The 23,747-nt window shown below is 36.6% G+C and overlaps 1 protein-coding gene across 18 annotated transcripts in view; it reads left to right on the top strand.

Annotated features, from left to right (window-relative positions):
* The window catches only part of Sec16 (endoplasmic reticulum export factor secretory 16), a 71,007-nt gene extending 65,232 nt beyond the window's left edge, over positions 1–5,775 (top strand). For all 18 annotated transcript variants that reach the window (XM_073972591.1, XM_073972585.1, XM_073972576.1 and 15 more), the window contains one exon: positions 5,705–5,775. In XM_073972591.1, coding sequence (XP_073828692.1) covers positions 5,705–5,755 — 51 coding nt within the window. In that variant the 3' untranslated portion in view covers positions 5,756–5,775. The remainder of the gene's footprint in view (positions 1–5,704) is intronic.
* The last annotated feature ends 17,972 nt before the right edge of the window (positions 5,776–23,747 follow it).

Here is a 23,747-nt window from a genome sequence, read left to right as displayed (position 1 = left end):
AGAGCTTTATTGAAAAATCGACCAAAAAGACCCACCCTTTCAATGAGCTCCTAGAGCGTTAACATGCTTTACAAAAATGTTTTGCACAGGATTCTTAACCACATTGCAGAACATACCATATGCCTTAAATGTAAGTATCACCAGAAATACTGAGTCGTCTAAAAAAGAAAGCTTTTTTAAATAGTTATAATTTTAAATTGGCCTAAAAGACCCATTCGATGAATTCGTAGAGAGTAACCATGTTCTACAAAATAATTCTTCACAATATTCTTGACAATATTTCTGGACACGTCATGCATCTAAAATGTGGGGATCACCTGGAATCCTAGGTCATTTCATTCCACGTCAGAAAACGTAAAAATTAGTCAAAATGTATTTTATGTTCTCGCTTATTTCAGATATTTAGAGTAAGTTTGTGCTCATGTTCAGAGACTAATTGCAGAATATCTACACCTTCTTAGACCATATGGACTTGCAAAACCTTTATTTAGGGGTGCTTAAAACATTTTTTCAAAAATGAGGTGCCTTTCAAGGGCTTTATTGAAAAGTGACCAAAAAGACCCCTTTAATGTGTCCCTAGAGGGTTAACATGTTTTATGAAAATGTTGTACACAGCGTCCTTAGCAATATTGCTGAACATACCATATGCCTAAAATGTAACGATCAGCAGGAATCCTAGGTCGTCCCAAAAAGAAGTCATTTTTAAATACTTATATTTTTGAATTGGCCTAAAAGACCTCTTCGATGAACACCTAGGGAGTTACTATGTTTTACAAAAATATTGCCCATAGTGTCCTTGACAATATTGCTGAACATACTATGCACATAAAATGTAAGGATCACTTGAATCCCAGGCCATTTCGTTTTACATCAGAGAATGTAGAAATTAGGAAAACAAAGCATTTTTGGTTTTTGCTTATTTAGAGTACATTTGGGGTGGTATGAGCATGTTCAGAGACGAATGTTAGAATCTTATGGGGAATATTTTCTTAGAACATATTGACCTGCAAAATATGTTATTGGGGTTTATTGTTAGCAATTTGTTTAAATAAGATGCGTCTTTCAGGAAGTTTTTTGAAGATGTGACCAAAAAGACCCCTTTAATGGGTCCCTAGAGGGTTAACATGTTTTATGAAAATGTTGTACACAGCGTCCTTAGCAATATTGCTGAACATACCATAAGGATCACCAGGAATCCTGGGTCGTTCAAAACAAAAAGCCTTTTTAAATACTTATATTTTTAAATTGGCCTACGAGACCTCTTCGATGAACACCTAGAGAGTTGCTATGGTTTACAAAAATATTTTCCATAGTGTCCTTGACAATATTGCTGAAAACACCCTGGACATAAAATGTAAGGATCACTTGAATCCTAGGTCATTTCATTTTACATCAGAGAATGTAGAAATTAGGCAAACAAATTATTTTTGGTTTTTGCTTATTTAGAGTAGATTGGGTATGGGCATGTTCAGAGACTAATGTTAGAATTTTGTGGGTAATATTTTCTTAGAACATATTTACCTGCAAAATATGTTATTGGGGTTTGTTGTTAGCAATTTGTTTAAATAAGATGCGTCTTTCAGGAGCTTTTTTGAAAATGTGGCCAAAAAGACCCCTTTAAGAGTCCCTAGAGGGTTAACATGTTTAATGAAAAAGTTGTACACAGCGTCCTTAGCAATATTGCTGAACATACCATGTGCCTAAAATGTAACGATCAGCAGGAATCCTAGGTCGTCCCAAAAAGAAAACATTTTTAAATACTTATATTTTTAAATTGGCCTAAAAGACCTCTTCGATGAACACCTAGAGAGTTGCTATGATTTACAAAAATATTTTTCACAGTCTACTTGACAATATTGCTGAACACACCCTGCATATAAAATGTAAGGATCACTTGAATCCCAGGTCATTTCGTTTTACATCAGAGAATGTAGAAATTAGGCATACAAATCATTTTTGGTTTTTGCTTATTTAGAGTAGATTAGGGTATGGGCATGTTCAGAGACTAATGTTAGAATTTTATGGGTAATATTTTCTTAGAACATATTGACCTGCAAAATATGTTATGGGGTTTGTTGAGAGCAATTTGTTTAAATAAGATGCGTCTTTCAGGAGGTTTTTGAAGATGTGACCAAAAAGACCCCTTTAATGAGTCCCCAGAGGGTTAACATGTTTTATGAAAATGTTGTACACAGCGTCCTTAGCAATATTGCTGAACATACCATATACCTAAAATGTAACGATCAGCAGGAATCCTAGGTCGTCCCAAAAAGAAATCATTTTTAAATACTTATATTTTTAAATTGGCCTAAAAGACCTTTTCGATGAACACCTAGAGAGTTGCCATGGTTTACAAAAATATTTTCCATAGTGTCCTTGACAATATTGCTGAACACACCCCGCATATAAAATGTAAGGACCACTTGAATCCTAGGTCATTTCATTTTACATCAGAGCATGTAGAAATTAGGCAAACAAATCATTTTTGGTTTTTGCTTATTTAGAGTACATTTGGGGTGGTATGGGCATGTTCAGAGACTAATGCTAGAATTTTATGGGGAATATTTTCTTAGAACCTATTGACCTGCAAAATATGTTATTGGGGTTTGCTGTTAGCCATTTGTTTAAATAAGATGCATCTTTCATGAGGTTTTTTGATGATGTGACCAAAAAGACCCCTTTAAGAGTACCTAAAGGGTTAACATGGTTTATGAAAATGATGTACACAGCGTCCTTAGCAATATTGGCGAACATGCTATATGCCTAAAATGTAACGAACAGCAGAAATATTAGGTCGTTCCAAAAAGAAAACTTTTTTAAATACTTATATTTTTAAATTGGCCTACGAGACGTCTTTGATGAACACCTAGAGGGTTGCTTTGTTTTACAAAAATATTTTCCATAGTGTCCTTGACAATATTGCTGAACACACCGTGCATTCAAAATGTAAGGATCACTTGAATCCTAGGTCATTTCGTTTTACATCAGAGAATGTGGAAATTAGGCAAACAAACCATTTTTGGTTTTTGCTTATTTAGAGTAGATTTGGGGTGGTATGGGCATGTTCAGAGACTAATGTTAGAATTTTATGGGGAATATTTTCTTAGAACCTATTGACCTGCAAAATATGTTATTGGGGTTTGTTGTTAGCAATTTGTTTTAATAAGATGCGTTTTTCAAGAGCTTTTTTGAAAAAGTGGCCAAAAGACCCCTTGAATGAGTCCCTAGAGGGTTAACATGTTTTATGAAAAAGTTGTACACAGCATCCTTAGCAATATTGCTGAACATATCATATGCCTCAAATGTAACGATCAGCAGGATCCTAGGTCGTCCCAAAAAGAAATCATTTTTAAATACTTATATTTTTAAATTGGCCTAAAAGACCTCTTCGATGAACAACTAGAGAGTTGCTATGGTTTACAAAAATATTTTCCATAGTGTCCTTGACAATATTGCTGAACACACCCTGCACATAAAATGTAAGGATCACTTGAATCCTAGGTCATTTCGTTTTGCATCAGAGAATGTGGAAATTAGGCAAACAAAACATTTTTGGTTTTTGCTTAGAGTACATTTGGGGTGGTATGGTCATGTTCAGAGACTAATGTTAGAATTTTATGGGCAACATTTTCTTAGAACATATTGACATGCAACATATGTTATTATGGTTTGTTGTTAGCAATTTGTTTAAATAAGATGCGTCTTTCAGGAGCTTTTTTGAAAATGTGACCAAAAAGACCCCTTTAAGAGTCCCTACAGCGTTAAAATGTTTTATACAAATATTGTACAAAACCTGCTTAGCCAAGTTGTTGAACATACCATATGCCTAAAATGTAACGATCAGCAGGAAGCCTAGGTCGTCCCAAAAAGAAAACATTTTTAAATACTTATATTTTTGAATTGTCCTAAAAGACCTTTTCGATGAACACGTAGAGAGTTGCTTTGTTTTACAAAAATATTTTCCATAGTGTCCTTGACAATATTGCTGAACACAACCTGCATATAAAATGTAAGGATCACTTGAATCCTAGGCCATTTCGTTTTACATCAGAGAATGTGGAAATTAGGCAAACAAATCATTTTTGGTTCTTGCTTAGAGTATATTTGGGGTGGTATGGGCATGTTCAGAGAATTTAATGGGGAATATTTTCTTAGAACATATTGACCTGCAAAATGTGTTATTGGGGTTTGTTGTTAGCAATTTGTTTAAATAAGATGCATCTTTCAGGAAGTTTTTTGAAGATGTGACCAAAAAGACCCCTTTAATGAGTACCTAGAGGGTTAACATGGTTTATGAAAAAGTTGTACACAGCGTCCTTAGCAATATTGCTGAACATACCATATGCCTAAAATGTAACGAACAGCAGAAATCTTAGGTCGTCCCAAACAGAAAACATTTTTAAATACTCAAATTTTTAAATTGGCCTAAAAGACCTTTTCGATGAACACCTAGAGAGTTGCTATGGTTTACAAAAATATTTTCCATAGTGTCCTTGACAATATTGCTAAACACACCCTACATATAAAATGTAAGGATCACTTGAATCCTAGGTCATTTCGTTTTACATCAGAGAATGTGGAAATTAGGCAAACAAATCATTTTTGGTTTTTGCTTAGTTAGAGTACATTTGGGGTGGTATGGGCATGTTCAGAGACTAATGTTAGAATTTTATGGGGAATATTTTCTTAGAACATATTGACCTGCAAAATATGTTATTGGGGTTTGTTGTTAGCAATTTGTTTAAATAAGATGTGTCTTCCAGCAGGTTTTTTAAGATGTGACCAAAAAGACCCCTATTATGAGTCCCTAGAGGGTTAACATGTTTTATAAAAATATTGTACAAAACGTTCTTAGCCAAGTTGTTGAACATACCATATGCCTAAAATGTAAGGATCACCAGCAATCCTGGGTCCTCCCAAAAGAAAACATTTTTAAATACTTATATTTTTAAATTGGCCTAAAAGACCTCATCGATGAACACCTAGAGAGTTACTATGGTTTACAAAAATATTCTCCATAGTGTCCTTGACAATACTGCTGAACACACCCAGCACATAAAACGTAAGGATCACTTGAATCCTAGGTCTTTTCATTGTACGTTAGAAAATTAGCCCAAAAATGTAGGTTTTTGCTTATTTCAGGTATTTGGAGTAAGTTTGGGGTATGTGCATGTTCAGAGACTAATTATAGAATTTTATGCAGAATATTTTCATAGAACATTTTGAATTGCAATACCTTTTATTGAGGTGTGTTTTTAAGCACTTTTCTAAAGATAAAAAGCGTTTCAAGAGGTTTTTTGAAAAGGTGACCAGAATGACCCCTTCAGTAAGCCTTTAGGGGGTTAACATATTTTACGAAAATTTTGTACACAGCATTGCCAGTAATATTGCTGAACATACCATACGATTAAAAGAAGAGGATCGTCTTGAATCATGAGTGTTCAAAAAAGAAAGAAAAAAAAAAGGTATTTATATTTTTAAATTGGTCTAAAATACCCCCTAGATGAACCCCTAGATAGTTGCTATGTTTTACAAAAATTTTCTCCGCTGTGTTCCCAACAATAATGCTGAAAACAACCTGCACCTAAAATCTAAGGATCATCAAAAATCCAAGGAAACTCGTAGGACCTTTTTTCTTGCAATTTTTTTTATTTCCTGTTGGCGTTTCTTATAAAACTATTTTTTTTTTATATTTTCTTTGCAGACACCACAATTCTATAATCCTAATCAATATGGAGCTGGTACTGGTTATTAAAAAAGGAAAAAAAAAACAAACTACGATTTTTTTATGTTTATATATATTTTTTTTAATGTGCAAATGCTTGTTTCCAATGGATGTGTGTCTTAAGTTGTTTATATAGTTTAAATATATATATTTATATAATTAATAAAAATAAAACAAGGAACTAAACAATATAGCAAATTTATATATACAAAGAAGATGAAGAAGAAAAACAAAATAAAATAAAAACAAGAAATGTTAAATCGAAAGTAAAACAAAATGTTTTTGTCAAACAAACGCTAATGATGACATATAGAAAAAAAAGACATACATGCGAAATGAAAACTTTATTAAGAATTATTAAATAAAAGTAACAACAACAATAACAAATGTACATGCAACAACTATTGAAATAATTAATTTTTTTGTATAAAAATAATGTTTTTCGTTTTTTTCATATAAAACTTGAACCCCAAAATCAATGTCCCACTGTAAAAGTTTCTCTACCCTTATTTTTTATACATATTCAATTTCATTTTTTTTCTTCAGTTTTTTATTTGCTTTTTTGTTTATTTTTAAAACGCCTTCTACTGCGTTTAATTTAGTAATTATTATAATTCTATAGTATATCATTATCTTATATATAAAAATATTATTATTTAGTTATACAATTATAACAGCAACAACATGTAATATTTGTGTGTTTATTATTATTTTTTGTTTCCCCTTTAATTTTGTTACAAATGTATCATTTTTTTATATAGAAAAAAATAGAAAAAGTTTTTAAATGTAAATTTCCAAAATTTTCGTTTTCCCCCAGAAAAAAAAAACTGTGAAATGGTGTTTCCTTTTCCTTTTAAATATTCTAAATTTGCCTTTTTTCAAGGCAAATGAAAAATAAATTGTTTAAATGTTGGTGAGCTAAAAAATGTTTGCATGTTTTTCTTTAAAACATATATTTTTATATTCAGGGTTATCATGAATATTTCCCTCGGAATTTTCCGCACGGAAAATATATTTAAAAAGTGAAATTATTTTAAAATCAATATTTTAAAAATTTGAAAACTATTAGAATCTCTTAATTATGGAATATTCTTGTCGAATCGACAAAAATATTTCATTTTTGGACATAAATATGGAAATAAATAATTATGGAATTGGGGAAAGGGAAAAATTCCTCACGGAATTTTCATTCATGATAACCCTGATTATGTTTTTTTTTGTCAGGTAACGGTTATAAGAAATAGCAATTTTTTAACAATTCTCTAGTTGGGTACTGCTTAAAACAGCTTATTTTTTCTATCCGATATGAGCCAACATCTACGATTTTACTACCTTTATTATTATTTGTTTTTTTTTATTTTTTTTTTTATTTTTTTTTTGAAAAAGAGACCAAAAGCTTCCTTTCAATGAGCCCATATATGGTTAATATGTTTTAGCAAAATGTTGTACCCAGCGTCTTAGCAAAATTGCCGAATAAACCTTATTCCCAAAATGTAAACATAACCAGTTATCCTAGAACCTTCCTTAAAACTAAGACATATTTAAATAGCTTATTGAAAATGGACCTAAAAGAACCTTTCAACGACAACCTCCTAGAGAATTAATATATTGTACAAAAATGTTCCTCCCACTGCAATATTGCTAAACAAACCGCAGTCCAAATATGTAAGGATCATAATGTATCCTAGGTCGTTTCAATATATAGTAAAAATTAACCCAAAAAAAGGCAATGTAGGTTTTTACCTATTTCCATTACTTAGAAGAGTATTTGCGATTGGGTATTTTCAGAGGTTTATCGTAGATCTTTGTAGCGAAGATTTTTCTAGAACATATTGTCCCCTTATAATCCCAATTTAAGGTTGTTTTTAACTCCTTTTTTCCCGGGAAAAAAGTTATGTTTTTTTTTTTTTTGAATAAGTGAAATAAGTCCTTCTATGAGCCGTTACAGGGTTAATTTGTTTTACAAAAATACTCTACACAGTGTTCTTAACAATATTGCAGAACCTTCCCTGTATCCAAAATTTAAGGATAACCAGGAATAAAAGGTCGTTACAAAATTAATTAATTTGAAATAACTTTCTTTTTTAAATTGGCCTAAATACCACTTGGACGAACTTCTAGAGAATTTACTATGATCTACAAAAAGATTCTCCATAATGTTCTGGACAATATTGCTGAACACACCCTGGACTTAAAATGTAAGGATCACTCGGAATCCTAGGTCATGTCATTGTACGTTAGAAAACATAGAAATTAGGCAAAAAATGCTTTTTAGGTTTGTGCTTATTTCAGGCACTTAGAGTAAGTTTGGAGTTTGGGTATATTCAGAGAATAAATGGAGAATTTTATGGGGAATATTTTCTTAGAATATATTGACATGCAAAAGTTATTAATTAGGTGTGGTTTAAAGCATTTAAACAAATGACGTGTAAGGACCTTTTTTTTTTGAAAATGTGAATAAAAAGGCAACTTCACTGAGCCCTAGAGGGTTAACATGTTTTACGAAAATGTTGTGCACCGCGTTTCTAGCAATATTGCCGAGCCTACCCTATAACTAAAATGTAAGGTTTGCCAGAAATCTTTGTCACTTCTAAAAAACACAACTTTATGGACCTAAAAGACCCCTTCAATGGCAATCTAAAGGGTTAATATTCTATAAAAATTATCCTTGCTGTGTTATCTACAGGGTGCCACCGTGGTGCAATGGTATGCACGCCCGCCTTGCAATCAGAAGGTCGGTGGTTCGATTCCCCGGCCAGGCAACATCAAACATTTTTCAACGGTGGCAAAATACCCCTCAGTATTGTTGGCGACATTTCCTGAGTATTTCAGCCATGAAAAACTTCTCCACAAGTGGTGTCTTAAGACACGCCGTTCGGACTCGGCGATAAACAGTAGGTCCCATATCATTGAGCTAAATATGAATCGGGGTGCACTCATTGATATGAGAGAAGTCTTCCTTGTCCCGTATGGGATGTTGTGGAACAATGTTTGTTTGTTTGTCTATTTCCTCAAGTAGATGGTCAACCAAAGTCACCAGGACCAGTTCATATGAATGTGGTTCTGGCACTGGCTCCACATTGCTTGTCACAAACCAACATGTCGCGTGCTACTAAGCCTTTCTAAGGAAGCCAAGTACCTTGGTGTGGTGGTCAACCGCTCAACCAGCGACTAAGATGGAAAAGGAGCGCACGAAGAGACTCTTAATTGCCCTATATTCTCAGGCCAGGCAACATCTAAATTTGTAATTCGAATGATTTCATTTGTAATTTCAAATAAAATAATTCGAATTACAAATGGAATAATTCGAATTACAAATGTAATAATTTGAATTACACATGGAATAATTCGAATCTCAAATAGAATAATTCGAATTACAAATGGAATAATTCGAATTTCAAATGGAATAATTCGAATTACAAATGGAATAATTCGAATTACAAATGGAATAATTCGAATTACAAATGGAATATTACGAATTACGAATGGAATGTTACGAATTACAAATAGAATTCTCGAATTACAAATGAAATGTTACGAATTACAACTAAAATGTTTCGAATTACATCTGAAAAAGGTGTAGAATTACAAATGGAATAATTCGAATTACAAATGGAATATTTCTAATTACAAATGGAACAATTCAAATTACAAATGGAATAATTCGATTTACAAATGGAACAATTCAAATTACAAATGGAATTCTCGAATAACAAATAAAATGTTACGAATTACAAATATAATTCTCGAATTATAATTAAAATAATTCGAATTACATCTGAAAAGGGTGTAGAGGTTATCTTTTATACCTTTGGACCTCTCTCTCTAGATCGTGTAGATCTCCCCTGACGTGCCTGGTTGGGGAAAGCCTGTCCGTTACATCGTGACGGGGATGCTCACTGCGATAACACACATGCAGGTACTGCATCGACAATATCTTGTTGTGCTGACGCACGGGTAAAACCCTCGCCTCCTCATGAAGATGGTCCACTGGTGTCATGAGGAGGCACCCTGTCGCAGTCCTCAGGGCGGCATTCTGGCAGGTTTGAGTCTTCTTTCACAGCGTAGCGCTAACATTTGTATACCACATTGGCGCCGCATAGCTTACCACAGACCGGCCTATTGCTTTGAAAGAGGTCAACTAGGTTTCTTTGTCAGCACCCCAAGTGCTGCCGGCCAGCGACTTGAGGACCTTGTTTCTACTTCTGATCCTGTGGCAAATAGTTGTTGCTTGCGCGGACTACTTAAACGTGCTATCGAACGTTACACCCAATATTTTGGGATATTTAGCCACTATGTTCAGTGGGAACCTCATTTCTGCCGTCTAAGTGGTAAACAGCGTGGCAGTGGATTTAGCGGCACTGGGTCAGCTATGTAGACATATAACCTATCACAGATGTCATCGACGATAGGACCCGACGCCAAGATCGTACAATCTCCGCATTCATTACGATCTCTATGCCGTCTGGAGGGAGTGGAATTTTAGAGAGATATAGGTTAAACAGTTCCGGAGATATCACCCCTCCTTGGGTAACTCCCTGTTTCACTCTACGGGGTTTGGAATTCTAGTCTCTGAATTCCTCAAACGACTGGCGTCCGCACATATACTTGATCACCCAACGTTTCAAACACGGCTGGAGAGTAGTCTTCTCTATATTCTCGAACAGCTTGGCATGGTTGACAGTATCGAAGGCTTTCGATAGGTCAACAGCCACCATAACTGTTCGATCGCCCGGCCAGTCCTCTACTGATATGTTGTGGATATGGCGTTTAATGCTGTTGTAGTACTATGCATTTTCCGACATTCATGTTGATGTTTGGCAACTGGAACACAGCTTATCATCGTGAGGAGGAGTAGTGCCTCCAGAATCTTTGCTACTGGCGACAGGAGTGAAATCACCATGTACGATTCCCTTCTGCTGGCATCCTTGCCAGGTTTCAGTAGCGGGACCACCCTGCCAACTTTCAAGGCTTCTGTTACAATTTGGTGGTGTTGCATTCCTTTGTAAGAACAAATCCAGCAAGTAACCTCGATTTACTAAACAAGCTTATTAATTGCAGCCCTAAACATAAGGAAGGATCATCATTACATTATCTTTGATCGAGTCTTAATATTCCTTCAAAAACTTTGACTGAACAGGGTGTCTGTGCAATGATTGTATATTTGCGAATGCTATCGCTGGTATAGATTCCAGTACCATGGTGCTGTATTCCTTTGTAAGAACAAATCCGACAAGTAATCTCAATTTACCAAGTCCCGGTCCACACTAAAGCGATTTCAATGAAATAATTTAATGAAATTAGGCGTTTTTAGATCGAGTTTCATAAAATTTCTTTCGATCTAAAAACGCCTAATTCCATTAAATTATTTCATTGAAATCTCCCTAGTGTGAACCGGGACTAAACAAGCTTATTAATTGCGGCCCTAAAGCTATTATTATCTGAGTCCTTTACTTTTAACTGGTCCAATTGCAGTTTCCGTTGAAGTTCCTCTGTGGATATTTTCTCCCCGATATTTTGGCAATGTAACTCAAATTTGGTTGCAATACGTAATAGAACTGGAGGGAATATAACCCCCCCCCCTGCCTCAGAATGACCATATACGGGTATGTTTTGAGACACACTTCACCTCTCACTTCACGCCTCAAGCATTTTGATCATCCCATTTACTCCTATTTTTTGCGAATTTCTTGGGACTAAGATTCACTAGGGTATTTAAAAAGAGGAATACGCCCTAGTCCATCCATAAAATACTCGAAAAATCAGCGTAAATGGGGTGAACAAAATGCTTGAGGTGTGAAGTGAGAGGTAAAGTTCTGAGACACAACATACAGGATAGTTTTATCTGGTTTAAAGATTTTTTTCTTTATGAAGAGATTTGGTTTCACAATTGGAATCATTTCTGCAATGAATTTTACCGTCGCCTCTAAATGATGCTACGCGCAGTGCGTTTTTTAATACTTGTGGGAAATGTCGAATACACATCGTATACCATCTTCGGAATATGGAAGAAAAGGGAGGTGTCTTAAATGTCTATGGGGCGGGAATTCTAGACCTAATTAAGTTCGATTAAACTATTAAGCTGAAAACACATCCAACATTTGAGTAAAGTTTTGTGTCGTTTCTGGTAGAAGAATAAAGAAAAATTAAAACTTGGCAGCACTTTGTCTTCTATTCTTCTACAAGAAATGACACAAAACGTTAGTCAAACGTTGGATGTGTTTTCAACTTTGCAATCGCAATCATTCCTGCAATGAATTTTACCGGCGCCTCCAAAATCGATGTGCTTACATAATGAAAAATATCTTCGGAATTTGAAGGAAAATGAATAATAGGTACGGTCGAGTCTTGATAATGTTTCACAAACTTTGACTGAGCAGGATGTCTTTCACAAATGCAAAGAATGACATTCAATTGCAATGATTATATATTTACGTATATAATAGCACTGTTCCTTTACGTGCAAGAATCTTAAAGTTTTACCATTTTTACTCGAAAAGTGTTCCTTTACTTCGGATACCATACAATTCATATGGGAGCAGTTCACAACTTTAAAGGCCTGCGTACATAAGCTGCTCTGCCTGATTGCCTTGCTTTCTTGCTTCATTTTTGACATAATAAAAATAAAAGAATAAAGAAGGCCGAGGAAATTTCGAACTGGGTTGTCCTTTTCTTTTTTATTCTTTTATCAGAAGTAAGCAAGGTAAGCAGGCAAGGCAGCTTATGTACGCAGGCCTTAAAGGCCTGGGTACATAAGCCGCTCGACTTTCTTGCTTAATTCATTTCTGGTAAAAGACCAAAGACAAAGTTCGACCTAATTGAAATGTGGTTCTGACATTTCCTTATTCCTTTACCAGAAATGAATTAAATAAGAAAGCCGAGCGGCTTATGTACCCTGGCCTTTACTACTTTTGCCGGTTTTACAATATTCAAAAGTAAAGGAACAGACCAAATATATTTAATAATATAGGAACATTATTATTGTATGTGTCCGTTAGTTGTTGTTGTAACAGTGTTTATTATTATGTTTGTATGTTCGTTCTTCTGTACAATCTGGTTCTGGGTCTATCTCCAGTTCCAGGAAAGTGACTGCTTCGATGGTATGTAACCACAGATCTACTGGAGTTAGATGAGTGGGTTTGGCTGGGCAATTAAAAAGGTGTTTTGTGTCGTGCGGGCCCATGCCGCATACTGGGCAGATGTCTTGCACGGCGCGGTCGATTTCCGCCCAATAAGAATTTAGGCGACTGCAATCTACTCTAGTTTGTCGTGGCAGCTGACGCTCCTCATCTGCGATAGATGGGGGATGTACTCCGAGGACATAATTCACACTATATTTGCTTATGGCCTTAGCAACTGCATCCGTGTGAATACTAAATATGCCTGCTTGATATGCCTGTTGATCTAGGGTTCTCTTCTGTATCGTTGGACCTCTCCCTCTAGAGCATGGATATCCTTCCTGATCTGCCTGTATGTGTCGGGCCTACCCACATGATGGTGATTGGGATGGCTCTCACGGTAACACCCAAGCAAGTACTGCAACGAAAGCATCTCATTGTGTTGCTTTACCAGAAGAATCTTTGCCTCCTCATGTAGATGTTCCACTGAAGACTTGAGAAGGCAACCCGTTGCTGTTCTCAGGGCGGCATTCTGGCAGGTTTGAATCTTTTTCCAATTCGTATCACATAATCCCGGGGACCAAACTGGCGCCGCATAGCTTGCCACAGACCGACCTATCGCGTTATATGTGGTCAACAAGGTTTCTTTATCTGCACCTCAAGTGCTGCCGGATAGGGACTTGAGGACCTTGTTCGTACTTTTCAGTTTGTCGCAGATAGCTATGGCGTGCGCGCACAACTTGAAAGTGGTGTCGAATGTGACCCCTAAAATTTTGGGGCAGTTTGTGATCGGAATTCTACTATTGTTGACCACGAGATTCAGTTCTCTTCGTCGAAGGTCACACTAGAGTGGTTTCATTGAAACTTTTAGGTATTTATAGATCGAGTTCCTCACTACAGCAACTTTATGATATCACTCTACTGTGAAACTCGACCTAGGAACCCTTGTTTTCATGAAATTGTTTCAATGAAACACTCTATTGTGACCTTCGACTTCCAAACTGCGCTGTCTATGTGATGAACAGAGTGGCAGTTGATTTTGTGGCGGAAATCTGCATATTCCTCGAATGGAAAAAGGTGGTAAGATCGATTAAATAGTTGTTCAGTCTCTCACAGATGTCATCTGGATAGGTACCTGACGCCAGGATTGTGCACTCATCCGCATACGTTACGATCACGATGCCGTCTGGAGGGGGCGGAATACAGGAGAGGTAGAGGTTAAACAGTTCCGCAGATATCACCCCACCTTGGGGAACTGCCTGTTTCACTCTACGGGATTTTTGACTTCTTAAGGCCTGCGTACATAAGCTGCTCTGCCTGATTGCCTTGCTTTGCTGCTTCAATAAAAAAATAAAAGAACAAAGAAGGCCGACCCAATTTCCAACTGATGGCAACCCAGTTCGAAATTTCGTCTTTATTCTATTATTTTTATTATGTCAGAAATGAAGCAGGTAAGCAAGGCAATCAGGCAAAGCAGCTTATGTACGCAGGCCTTTATTCCTGAATTCCAAGTACGACTGGCGTCCACACATATAATTGACTATCCAACGTTTCAAGCTTGGCCGGAGGATTGTCTGCTCAATGTCCTCAAACTGTATCAAAGGCTTTTGATAAGTCAAGCGCCCCCACCACTGTTTGTAAATAATTATGGGATGCACGGTGCATCCAACAGACTGCCGCAGCTAGTCTGTATGTTGATATTTAAAAGAAGCAGACGATCTGCTTTGGTTGAGTGGTTTTTTCACACTCACTCTTTATTTTCAATATTTTCACGTAGCAGCTAATCTACAAATTATTTCTTAACCTAGACTATCACTAATTCTTATCTCTAAACCCTTCATTGACCAAACCAAACAATCCGTTGATCAATGAAGAATTTTCCAGCATCATGTGTGTTATAAAAAGAGTCATAAAATCTTAATTGCGACCGCTCGTAATGCACACACAACACTAGTGATAGCAGCTCCCGCTGCATGTGGTATCTTAAACGCTATCTTCTAAGTGCCCTGAACATAATTTACCATTTATAACTAATGCTCATAAGAATATTTATTGATTTAGGCGGCTGGAAACTCAAGCGGGAAATTTATTTTTAATTATTAGAATTTCCAGCGCCTCGACACAAAAAGTAACAAGTATGTACAAAAGTACAAAATTTTGTACACTGTTCTCTTGCCGCCGGCCGTCTCTGGTTGAGTCCTTGACAAATGTGTGTGATAATGGCAGCGCAATTGTCGTGCTGTGCTGCTTACGGAATCCATGCTGATGATCGTCAACTTGATAGCTATTTCTGATACTGGGGAGGACTTAAGGCCTGCGTACATAAGCTGCTTTGCCTGATTGCCTTGCTTTGCTGCTTCAATAAAAAAATAAAAGAACAAAGAAGGCCGACCCAATTTCCAACTGATGGCAACCCAGTTCGAAATTTCGTCTTTATTCTATTATTTTTATTACGTCAGAAATGAAGCAGGTAAGCAAGGCAATCAGGCAAAGCAGCTTATGTACGCAGGCCTTAAAGGCCTGCGTACATAATCTGCCTTGCCTGCTTACCTTGCTTATTTCTGATAAAAGAATAAAAAAGAAAAGGGCAACACAGTTCGAAATTTCCTCGGCCTTCTTGCTGGTTGCCTTCTTTCCTGGTTGCCTTGCTTTCCTGCTTCATTTCTGACATAATAAAAATAATAGAATAAAGACGAAATTTCGAACTGGGTTGCCATCAGTTTGGAAATTGGGTCGGCCTTCTTTGTTCTTTTATTTTTTTATTGAAGCAGCAAAGCAAGGCAATCAGGCAAAGCAGCTTATGTACGCAGGCCTTGAGTCAGAGCAGTTTATGTACGCAGGCCTTAAAGGCAACCTTGCATACTTCTGATAAAAGAATAAAAAAGAAAAGGGCAACCCAGTTCGAAATTTGCTCGGCCCTCTTTATTCTTTTATATTTATTATGTCAGAAATGAAGCAGGAAAGCAAGGCAATCAGGCAAGGCGGCTTATGTACGCAGGTCTTTAAAGGCCTCAAGAGTGTTTGCTACGGGCGACAAAAGCGATATCGGCCTGTACGATTCACTTTTGCTGGTATCCATGCCGGGCTTCCGTAGTGGGAACACCCTGCCCATTTTCCAGACTTCGGGAACAATGAGGGTGGATAGCGACAAGTTGAGAATTTTAGTGAGATACTCCACTCCCGGCTCATCCAGCTGCTTCGGATGATGGCATTGGCAACATTATCCATTGTAAACTGTGGTGGTTCCTCCTCGGCAGGAAGAGATCTGATGCGACGTAATACTTTTCTCTTCGCCCTGTCAATCTCGGGGTGCTCAACAAACTGTCGATTGAAATACCATGCGCACCTCTTCGGGTCAGTCAACGTAACGGCGCCAAACGTGACTGAGGTCCTATCTTCCCTTCTTCTAGGGTTCGAGAGTGACTTAACCGTTGCCCACAATTCACATATAATTTTAGACACTCTTTCTTGTGTTCAGAAAAAAAGACTGCGACTGTAGGGATCATAAAATTGGCTTACTTGGCTAGGGATCTATAAGCGAGTGCTTCTAAAATGTATCAAGCGGAGTGCATTTTTCATAACTCCGTGTGGACTGCATCGAAAAATGTATTGAAATCATAACTCTGCATTGCACTACTTCCAAACTTTTTTGCTGGGTCAGTTTGTAGGTGAGAGAGGGTGTTGAGAGGCAAAGGGTTACCATATGCCTCACCTCTCTCTCCATCGAACTGACAATTTTCCTTTTCCTTGCGGCAAATTGCCTAATATAAATAGGGACAAAGAATGACATTCAATTGCAATGATTATTGAAGTTATTCTGAACGAAAATTCCCCGTGAGTTTTTTCACTTCCTCCCTTAAGTTGAAACGGCGAAAAAACAAATTTTCGTTCAGAATAACCCCCTATATATTTGCGTATATAATCTTCTTGTCTTAGTTGGCCCATTACAGAACATTTGGCATGTATTCATACGCCTTTTTAGCGGGTTCATCATTGCTCATTCTTATGATATGATGCAATCGTTGCATCTCGATACGTTTAACTATATTCATGTCTTTGTATAGCTGATATAGCTCGTGGTTCATACGACGTCGACATTCACCGTCAACGTAAATCGGCCCGTAGATCTTTCGAAGAATTTTCCTCTCAAACACACCAAGCACTGCCTTATCTGCTTGCGCAAGTACCCATGCTTTTTGTTTGACGAGATGTGGCTTTGTTGTTAAATTGCTTACTTAGACCATAGTAGCATCTGTTGGCCAATACAATTCTTCTTCTTATTTCACAACCGATGTTGTTTGTTGTGGTTATGGCAGTGCCGAGGTAGACGAAGTCTTTAACTACCTCAAAATTGTACCAACTTCCACATTTGGTCCGAGCTCTATGGACGCTTTGCGCGTCGACACCATCAATTTGGTCTTTTCGCCGTTTACCGCCAGACCCACTTTCGCAGATTCTGCTTCGACCTTTCTAGAGGTATCAGTTACTTCCTTTACTGATCGTCCCATGATGTCTATGTCATCAGCATAAGCAAGTAACATGTGGCTATTGGTGTAAATTGTGCCATTTCTTTTGACATTTGCATCTCGTATTACCTTTACCAGCAAAATGTTGAATAGGTCACACGAAAGGCTGTCTCTTTGTCTGAAACCTCTTTTGGTACAAAATTTTTCGGAGAGGTTCTTTCCAATTTTAACTGAGGACCTAGTATCAGTTAAAGTCATCTTACAAAGCCGGATGAGCTTTGCGGGGATACCAAATTCAGACATTGCTTGGAATATCTTTGATCGGAGGGGACTGTCGAATGCTGCTTTATAATCGGCAAAAAGGTGATATGTGTCAATCTGCATCTCTTGGGTCTTCTCTAGGATTTGCCGCAGGGTAAATATCTGGTCAATGGTGGACTTGCCAGGTCTAAAGCCACATTGGTATGGTCCAATTATTTCGTTGACCATTGGCTTTAGTCGTTCGCACAATATCCCTGACACTATCTTGTATGCGATAGGGAGAAGACTTATGCCCCTGTAGTAGGAGCATAAAGTCTTATCTCCTTTCTTATGGACGGGACACAGAATGCTCAGGTTCCAATCGTCGGGTACGCGCTCTTCCTGCCAGATGGAGCTAACTAGCTGATGCATACACCTTATCAGCGTGTTGCCTCCGGTTTTAAACAGCTCGGCTGGTAGGCCATCAGCTCCTGCTGCCTTATTATTCTTCAGCCGGTTTATTGCTGTCTTTACCTCATCTTGGCCGGGTGGTATACATTCAATACCGTCTTCTTAGATTGGATCTGTGGTATCTTCGTCGTCTTCGCTGCTATTGGATACCAACAGATTTGAAAAATGTTCTTTCCATATCCTGAGTACACTATCTGTATCAGTTACCAAATTACCTTGCTGGTCTCTACAGGAGGATGTGCCTGTACCAAAGCCATCAGTTTGATGCTTGACTCTTTGGTAGAATTTTCGGTCTTCATTCTAGCTCCTGTACATCTCGATTTTTTCACACTCCAGCTTTTCCATTTCTCTCTTTTTCTTGCGGAAAAGACGTTTCTCTTCTCTCCTTTTCTCCCGATATCTCTCTCGTGCGCTACGTGTTGCTATTGATTGTAAAGTATAGCTCTATATGCCGATTTTTTTTCTCTGGGGGGCAGGACGACACTCCTTGTCATACCATGAATTCCTTTGTAGAGGTCTCTGGAATCCAAGTATGGATTTTGCGGCTGTTTGCATGGAGTGGGCAATATTTTGCCATTGTGTTGTTATGTTATCGGGATAAGAAGTGCTCGCGTTAAGCAATTGGGTTAGTTGAATGGAATATGCTGTGGCTATCTCTTGTGTTTGCAGCCTATCGATGCCCAACTTCCGCGTTGTGTCTGTTCGTGCTTTATTTGCAACGTTTAGACGGGTACGTACCTTTGCTGCAACAAGGTAGTGGTCCGAATCAATGTTTGCGCCTCGAAACCATCGTACATCCAACACGCTGGATGAATGTCTTCCATCTATCACAACGTGATCAATTTGATTTCTTGTTCTTTGATCTGGCGACAGCCAGGTGTCCTTATGAATATCGAGATGATTAAATCTGGTACTGCTAACTACCATGTTTTTTGCAGCTGCAAAGTCTATCAGCCTCATACCATTGTCAGATGTTTCATTGTGGAGACTGAATTTCCCGACTGTTGGGCCAAAGATATTCTCCTTTCCAATTTTGGCATTAAAATCGCCTAGTATAATTTTAATGTCATGGGCAGGGCAACGGTCATATGTTCTTCTAAGCTCTCGTAAAATATGTATATCTTTGGTCTGTTCGTCCTTTTCTTCAGTGGGAGCATGAGCGCAAATAAAGCTGATGTTGAAGAATTTAGCTTTTATTCGAATTGCAGCAAGTCTTTCATTCACTGGAGTGAAGCTGGATACAAGATGTTTTAGTCTCCGACTAACTACGAATCCACAACCAAACTCATGCTTTACGTCATGACAGCTATAATACAGTGCGTCACCTTTAGGTGTTGTTGTGACGCCTTTCCCAATCCATCGTATTTCCTGTATGGCAGTAATATCGGCCTTGTACTTTTCAAGTACGTCTGCCAATGCGAAGACTGCACCTTCTCTATAAAGAGTGCGAACATTCCAGGTGCAGATTCGCAGATCATGGTCCTTAAAACGTTTGCGGGGTTTGTCAACTTTAGAGGGGTTTGTTTTTCTTTTCTTTCGTTTTTTCATAGTAGGCTGTTTTTTCGACTGAAGGGCTACTAACCCGACGCCCAAACCCAAGTTTTTAACGTTCTTATGGGTGAACGCGCGCCACATGTTAGCTCATTACCTTTAACGGATGTTAAAGGCAGTTCCCCAGGTGACACCACGGGGAGGTCAGTGTCCACTTGGGATGAAAGAGGGACCAAGATAAATCCTGGGCTTTGCCATGTTAAAACCGGTCAGGACCGTTCCTTGGTATCTTCCATCCCCTACGTCACCCAATTTCATTTCATTTCATTTCTTTTTTTTAACAAAAACCAGGTGCGGGTTACATATAAATAAATATTTTAGTAATTTCTAATACTTTTAAGTACATATTAAGTTTTCTAAAGCAAATACTAAAGTATTATTCCCTATTTATAAAAGTATATGCGGAATAAACAACTGTAAGTCGTGGCATGACCTTGACCCTAAGTCACCACCATGCGTTTCCATAAGTGATTTTTGAATGCAATTAAATTTTGAGCCCACAAAAACTACTATATACCAAAATCAAGCTACCAATTAAAAATGTTCACTTGTGGGAGATATCTCACTTTTACTATCTCCCCTATTATAAATGAAGAGGGGGGAACCAAAAAAAAACCGAAAGAATATTTGATTTTCGAAATAAACATATACTCCCTGTTTTTGTAAAAAATTTTATTCTTCTCACACGAATTGTCAAATTTTGTAGATCGACATACTAGCGTTAGCGCAAATGTACACGCAGAAAAATTTATGTTAAAAATATGTTTGGATCCAAACAAATATATGTTTGGGACCGGTTGCAAACAAATTAATGTTTGGATCCAAACATAATATGTTTGGGTCCAAACAAATATATGTTTGCAACATTTTGTAACATATCTCAATTTGATATGTTTGGGTACCAACATATTTTTTATGTTAGAACATTTTTTTCATGGGTGGAGAGAGGATGTTTGTCAACGAGAGTAATAACAGTGCTCTCGCGGCTGTGGATTGCTGTTTTATAATGAAGAGTTGTGTGTATTGTATAATAGAAGACGTAGAAGCGAAGAAGGGGGCTTTGGTGGCGTGTATGCGACAAACTCGTGTGTTTCTTGTTTTGTTGTTCTTAACCAACTTAGGAGGAGAAGAAGAAAAGAAGAAATGATATAAATTATATTTTTTTCTTTCTTCAGTGTTTTAGTTGCCTTTGTAGAGTCAAGACGGTAAAGTGAGTGAATAAATCAGTGTTTTGTGTTTTCTTAAAGAAATTGTGCTTTTTAGTAAATTAAACGCCCAATACATTTTATAATTGAATCGAAAAGTTGAATGGAATTATTTTATTGGACAAGGAAGAAATCGCATTTAATATTGGTAATTACATACTTACTTATGTATATTTGAAATATGGCATATCCATATTTATTTATTACATTACATAATCATTTGATTCTAGATGCCGATTCCCCGCTGATGATTTCAACTATGAGGACAATTTGTTTTATTTCACAACAAAGGAGAAGCGTTCAACTACGTTTCTATATATTTTTTCTTTTTAAAAGTGTGACTATTTACAAATTATTTCAATCAGTTTTTCTTTTATTAAATTGTGTTATGTATTTCTTTGGAATTTTGTATGTACCTATGTGTTTGTTGTTCTTTTGCCTTCCAATAAACAACCTCAACATTTGTGTGTATACTATGGAGATAGCCAGTGAGTTCTTACTGAGAGCAAGTGAGCACACATTTTAAAGTGTTTTACATTGAATTTTACGCTCCCTTGCTCTTAGTAAGCGCTCACTGGTGCATGTGTTTGTTTTTTTTGTGCCTTTTGGGTTTGTATTTTTTTGCACCCAAACATATAAAATGTTTGCACCCAAACATAAAATTGTTTCCACCCAAACATAAAATTGTTTGCACCCAAACATAAATATCTTTGCACCCAAACATATATATATTTGCACCCAAACATATATATGTTTCCACCCAAACATATATTTGTTTGCAGACCCAAACATATATTATGTTTGGGACTGTTGCAAACATATATATGTTTGCTGCAAAATATGTTTGGGACATATGTTAGAGAGGCCGATTTTTTTTTGCGTGTAGAGCGCTGATTTTGAAATGAGGAATTCTTTACTAAATGTGGAACGCGTCTACGAAAAATTAGGTATGTATGTCATCTGGGGGCAGAGCTATGGATGCCTAAATTATTACGAAAATAGAAAACGAACAAAAATTTGTTATAAAAACGGGGTGATAAAAGAATATGACGTTTTGACTTCTCTCTTTTTATTTACAATATAGCAAGATAGTGCAAGTGAGAAATCTCCCGCAAGTGAACATTTGTAATTGATGTAAACGTTTATCACATTTCCAAGAATTACACTGCTGGACGGAGTATCGTCTTGGTGTTGCAAGGATTAAAAAAAATGAAAAACGTTGATGTTTGTTGATCCAAAAAAACTTCTAATTTAAGTTAGGCTATTTTACCTGCGTCAATTCTCAGTTTATTGGAATGAATGGAGAGTTCAATGGGAAGCCTTCACTTCTTGCCGCGTAGACTCTTAAAGGCCAATTGAGAACTGAGTCGCAAACAAAATAGCCTCAAATTCAATATTAAGTCACAAATGAATTATCAACTTATTATTATGGATAGCAACTCAACTGTAGTTGCGTTGCCAGAAGGGAAAATCATACAATTAAAATAAGTGAAACGACAGACAATTTTGTCAAACTCATATAATAGGTCTGTACGATAACCCAAAAATTTGTACAAATTCGTACAAATTTTTACTGAATACTGTTCGATAACAATATTATCCAGCAAAAGAGAGCGAGTTGAGAGAGATTTTTGACAGTTCTGTGACTGAGAACAAATTTTCCCAGCAAAAATTTGCAAGTCTGATCATCTGACTTTCAATCAACTGTTTAATGTAAACAACTGGAAATGTTAAAATTTTTGTCTAAGAAAATTTCACAATTTCGCATTTTTTAGATTTTAAAGCGCTGTGGATAGGATTACTGCTTTAAATAAGTCAAATGCAATTTTAAAATTTATATCAAAAGAAACAAAAACAATTTCCATACATTTTCGGAAACAGCTGACTTTCTTGCCAGTTTTTGCAAAATGTTGTTCGATAACTTTCTGAAATTTTTCTCTCGAGAGAGTAAAATTCATTCAGAGCGGTTGCTGGAACTTGCTGAGTAATTATTGCTGGGAAAGTTATCGTACGCACCTAATATTAATGTTTTGAATCTTCAGCTATTAATTTATTGTAAAAAAAGTATGAATTTCAATGCGGTAATGGAAATTTCTATTATTAAATTTGTTGTCGGCAACGCATGGTAGAACAAATACAAGGTAAAGTTAATACTACAACAAATACAACTCGAACAACAACCACAAAGGAATTTGTTTTTGTTTGTAACGTTACTGCCAGTTGTATTTGTAAACAAAACAAGGAAATGTCTATAAATTATTGGAATTTAAAAAACTAATAATTTTTCACATTTGGTTGAATATTTTGGAAAACATGAAAGAAAATTCGTTCCATTTTCAATTTTTATGTTTCCACATCATTCCACTAAATGCATACATTCTCGCAAAAAGTAGAATTCTTGCAGAAAAGTTTGGGGTCGCTGGAAATTCATAGAAAAAGGAGAAGCTGTTTCAATGTTTTGTTTTAGAAATCAAAGAAGCACATGTTTATTAGGGCTTTATTTTTTTAAATTTTAACAAAATACCTCACATATTAACAAACGTTGTATCGCCTCTACAAGCGGTGATTTACTGCGCGGCTTATCGTTCGAACTTGGAGGAGGTTACATATCATTGATATGAAGAAGTCTTTCTGGGAAATGGTTTTTTCCGAATGATATATTTTTTTTTCCAAAAAATATATGTCCCTAATGTACATCGAAATAGAAATAAATGTATAAAATGTCATATGAAATTTGACACTAACGTTACAACCCAGTTCAGTCAGCTGTGTATTGCTGCTACCTTTTCTTATTCTACCATGTCGGCAACGCAACTGAAGTTGGCTTGCTATCCATAATCGACCCCTTAATTGTTTCTATTTTAACAACAATAATATGTATTAACATATACCGATATCGATCGATAATCTACTAACTTTGTTTATATTTTCTGTGTTCTGTTTTTATATAAATATTTATATTGTAAAAAAA

Source organism: Musca autumnalis, unplaced genomic scaffold (genome assembly GCF_047663935.1).
Source record: "Musca autumnalis isolate F117 unplaced genomic scaffold, ASM4766393v1 scaffold_3, whole genome shotgun sequence".
Classification (NCBI taxonomy): domain Eukaryota; kingdom Metazoa; phylum Arthropoda; class Insecta; order Diptera; family Muscidae; genus Musca; species Musca autumnalis.
The sequence above is the reverse complement of the archived record's forward strand: the minus strand, read 5'-3'. Positions and strand labels throughout refer to the sequence as shown.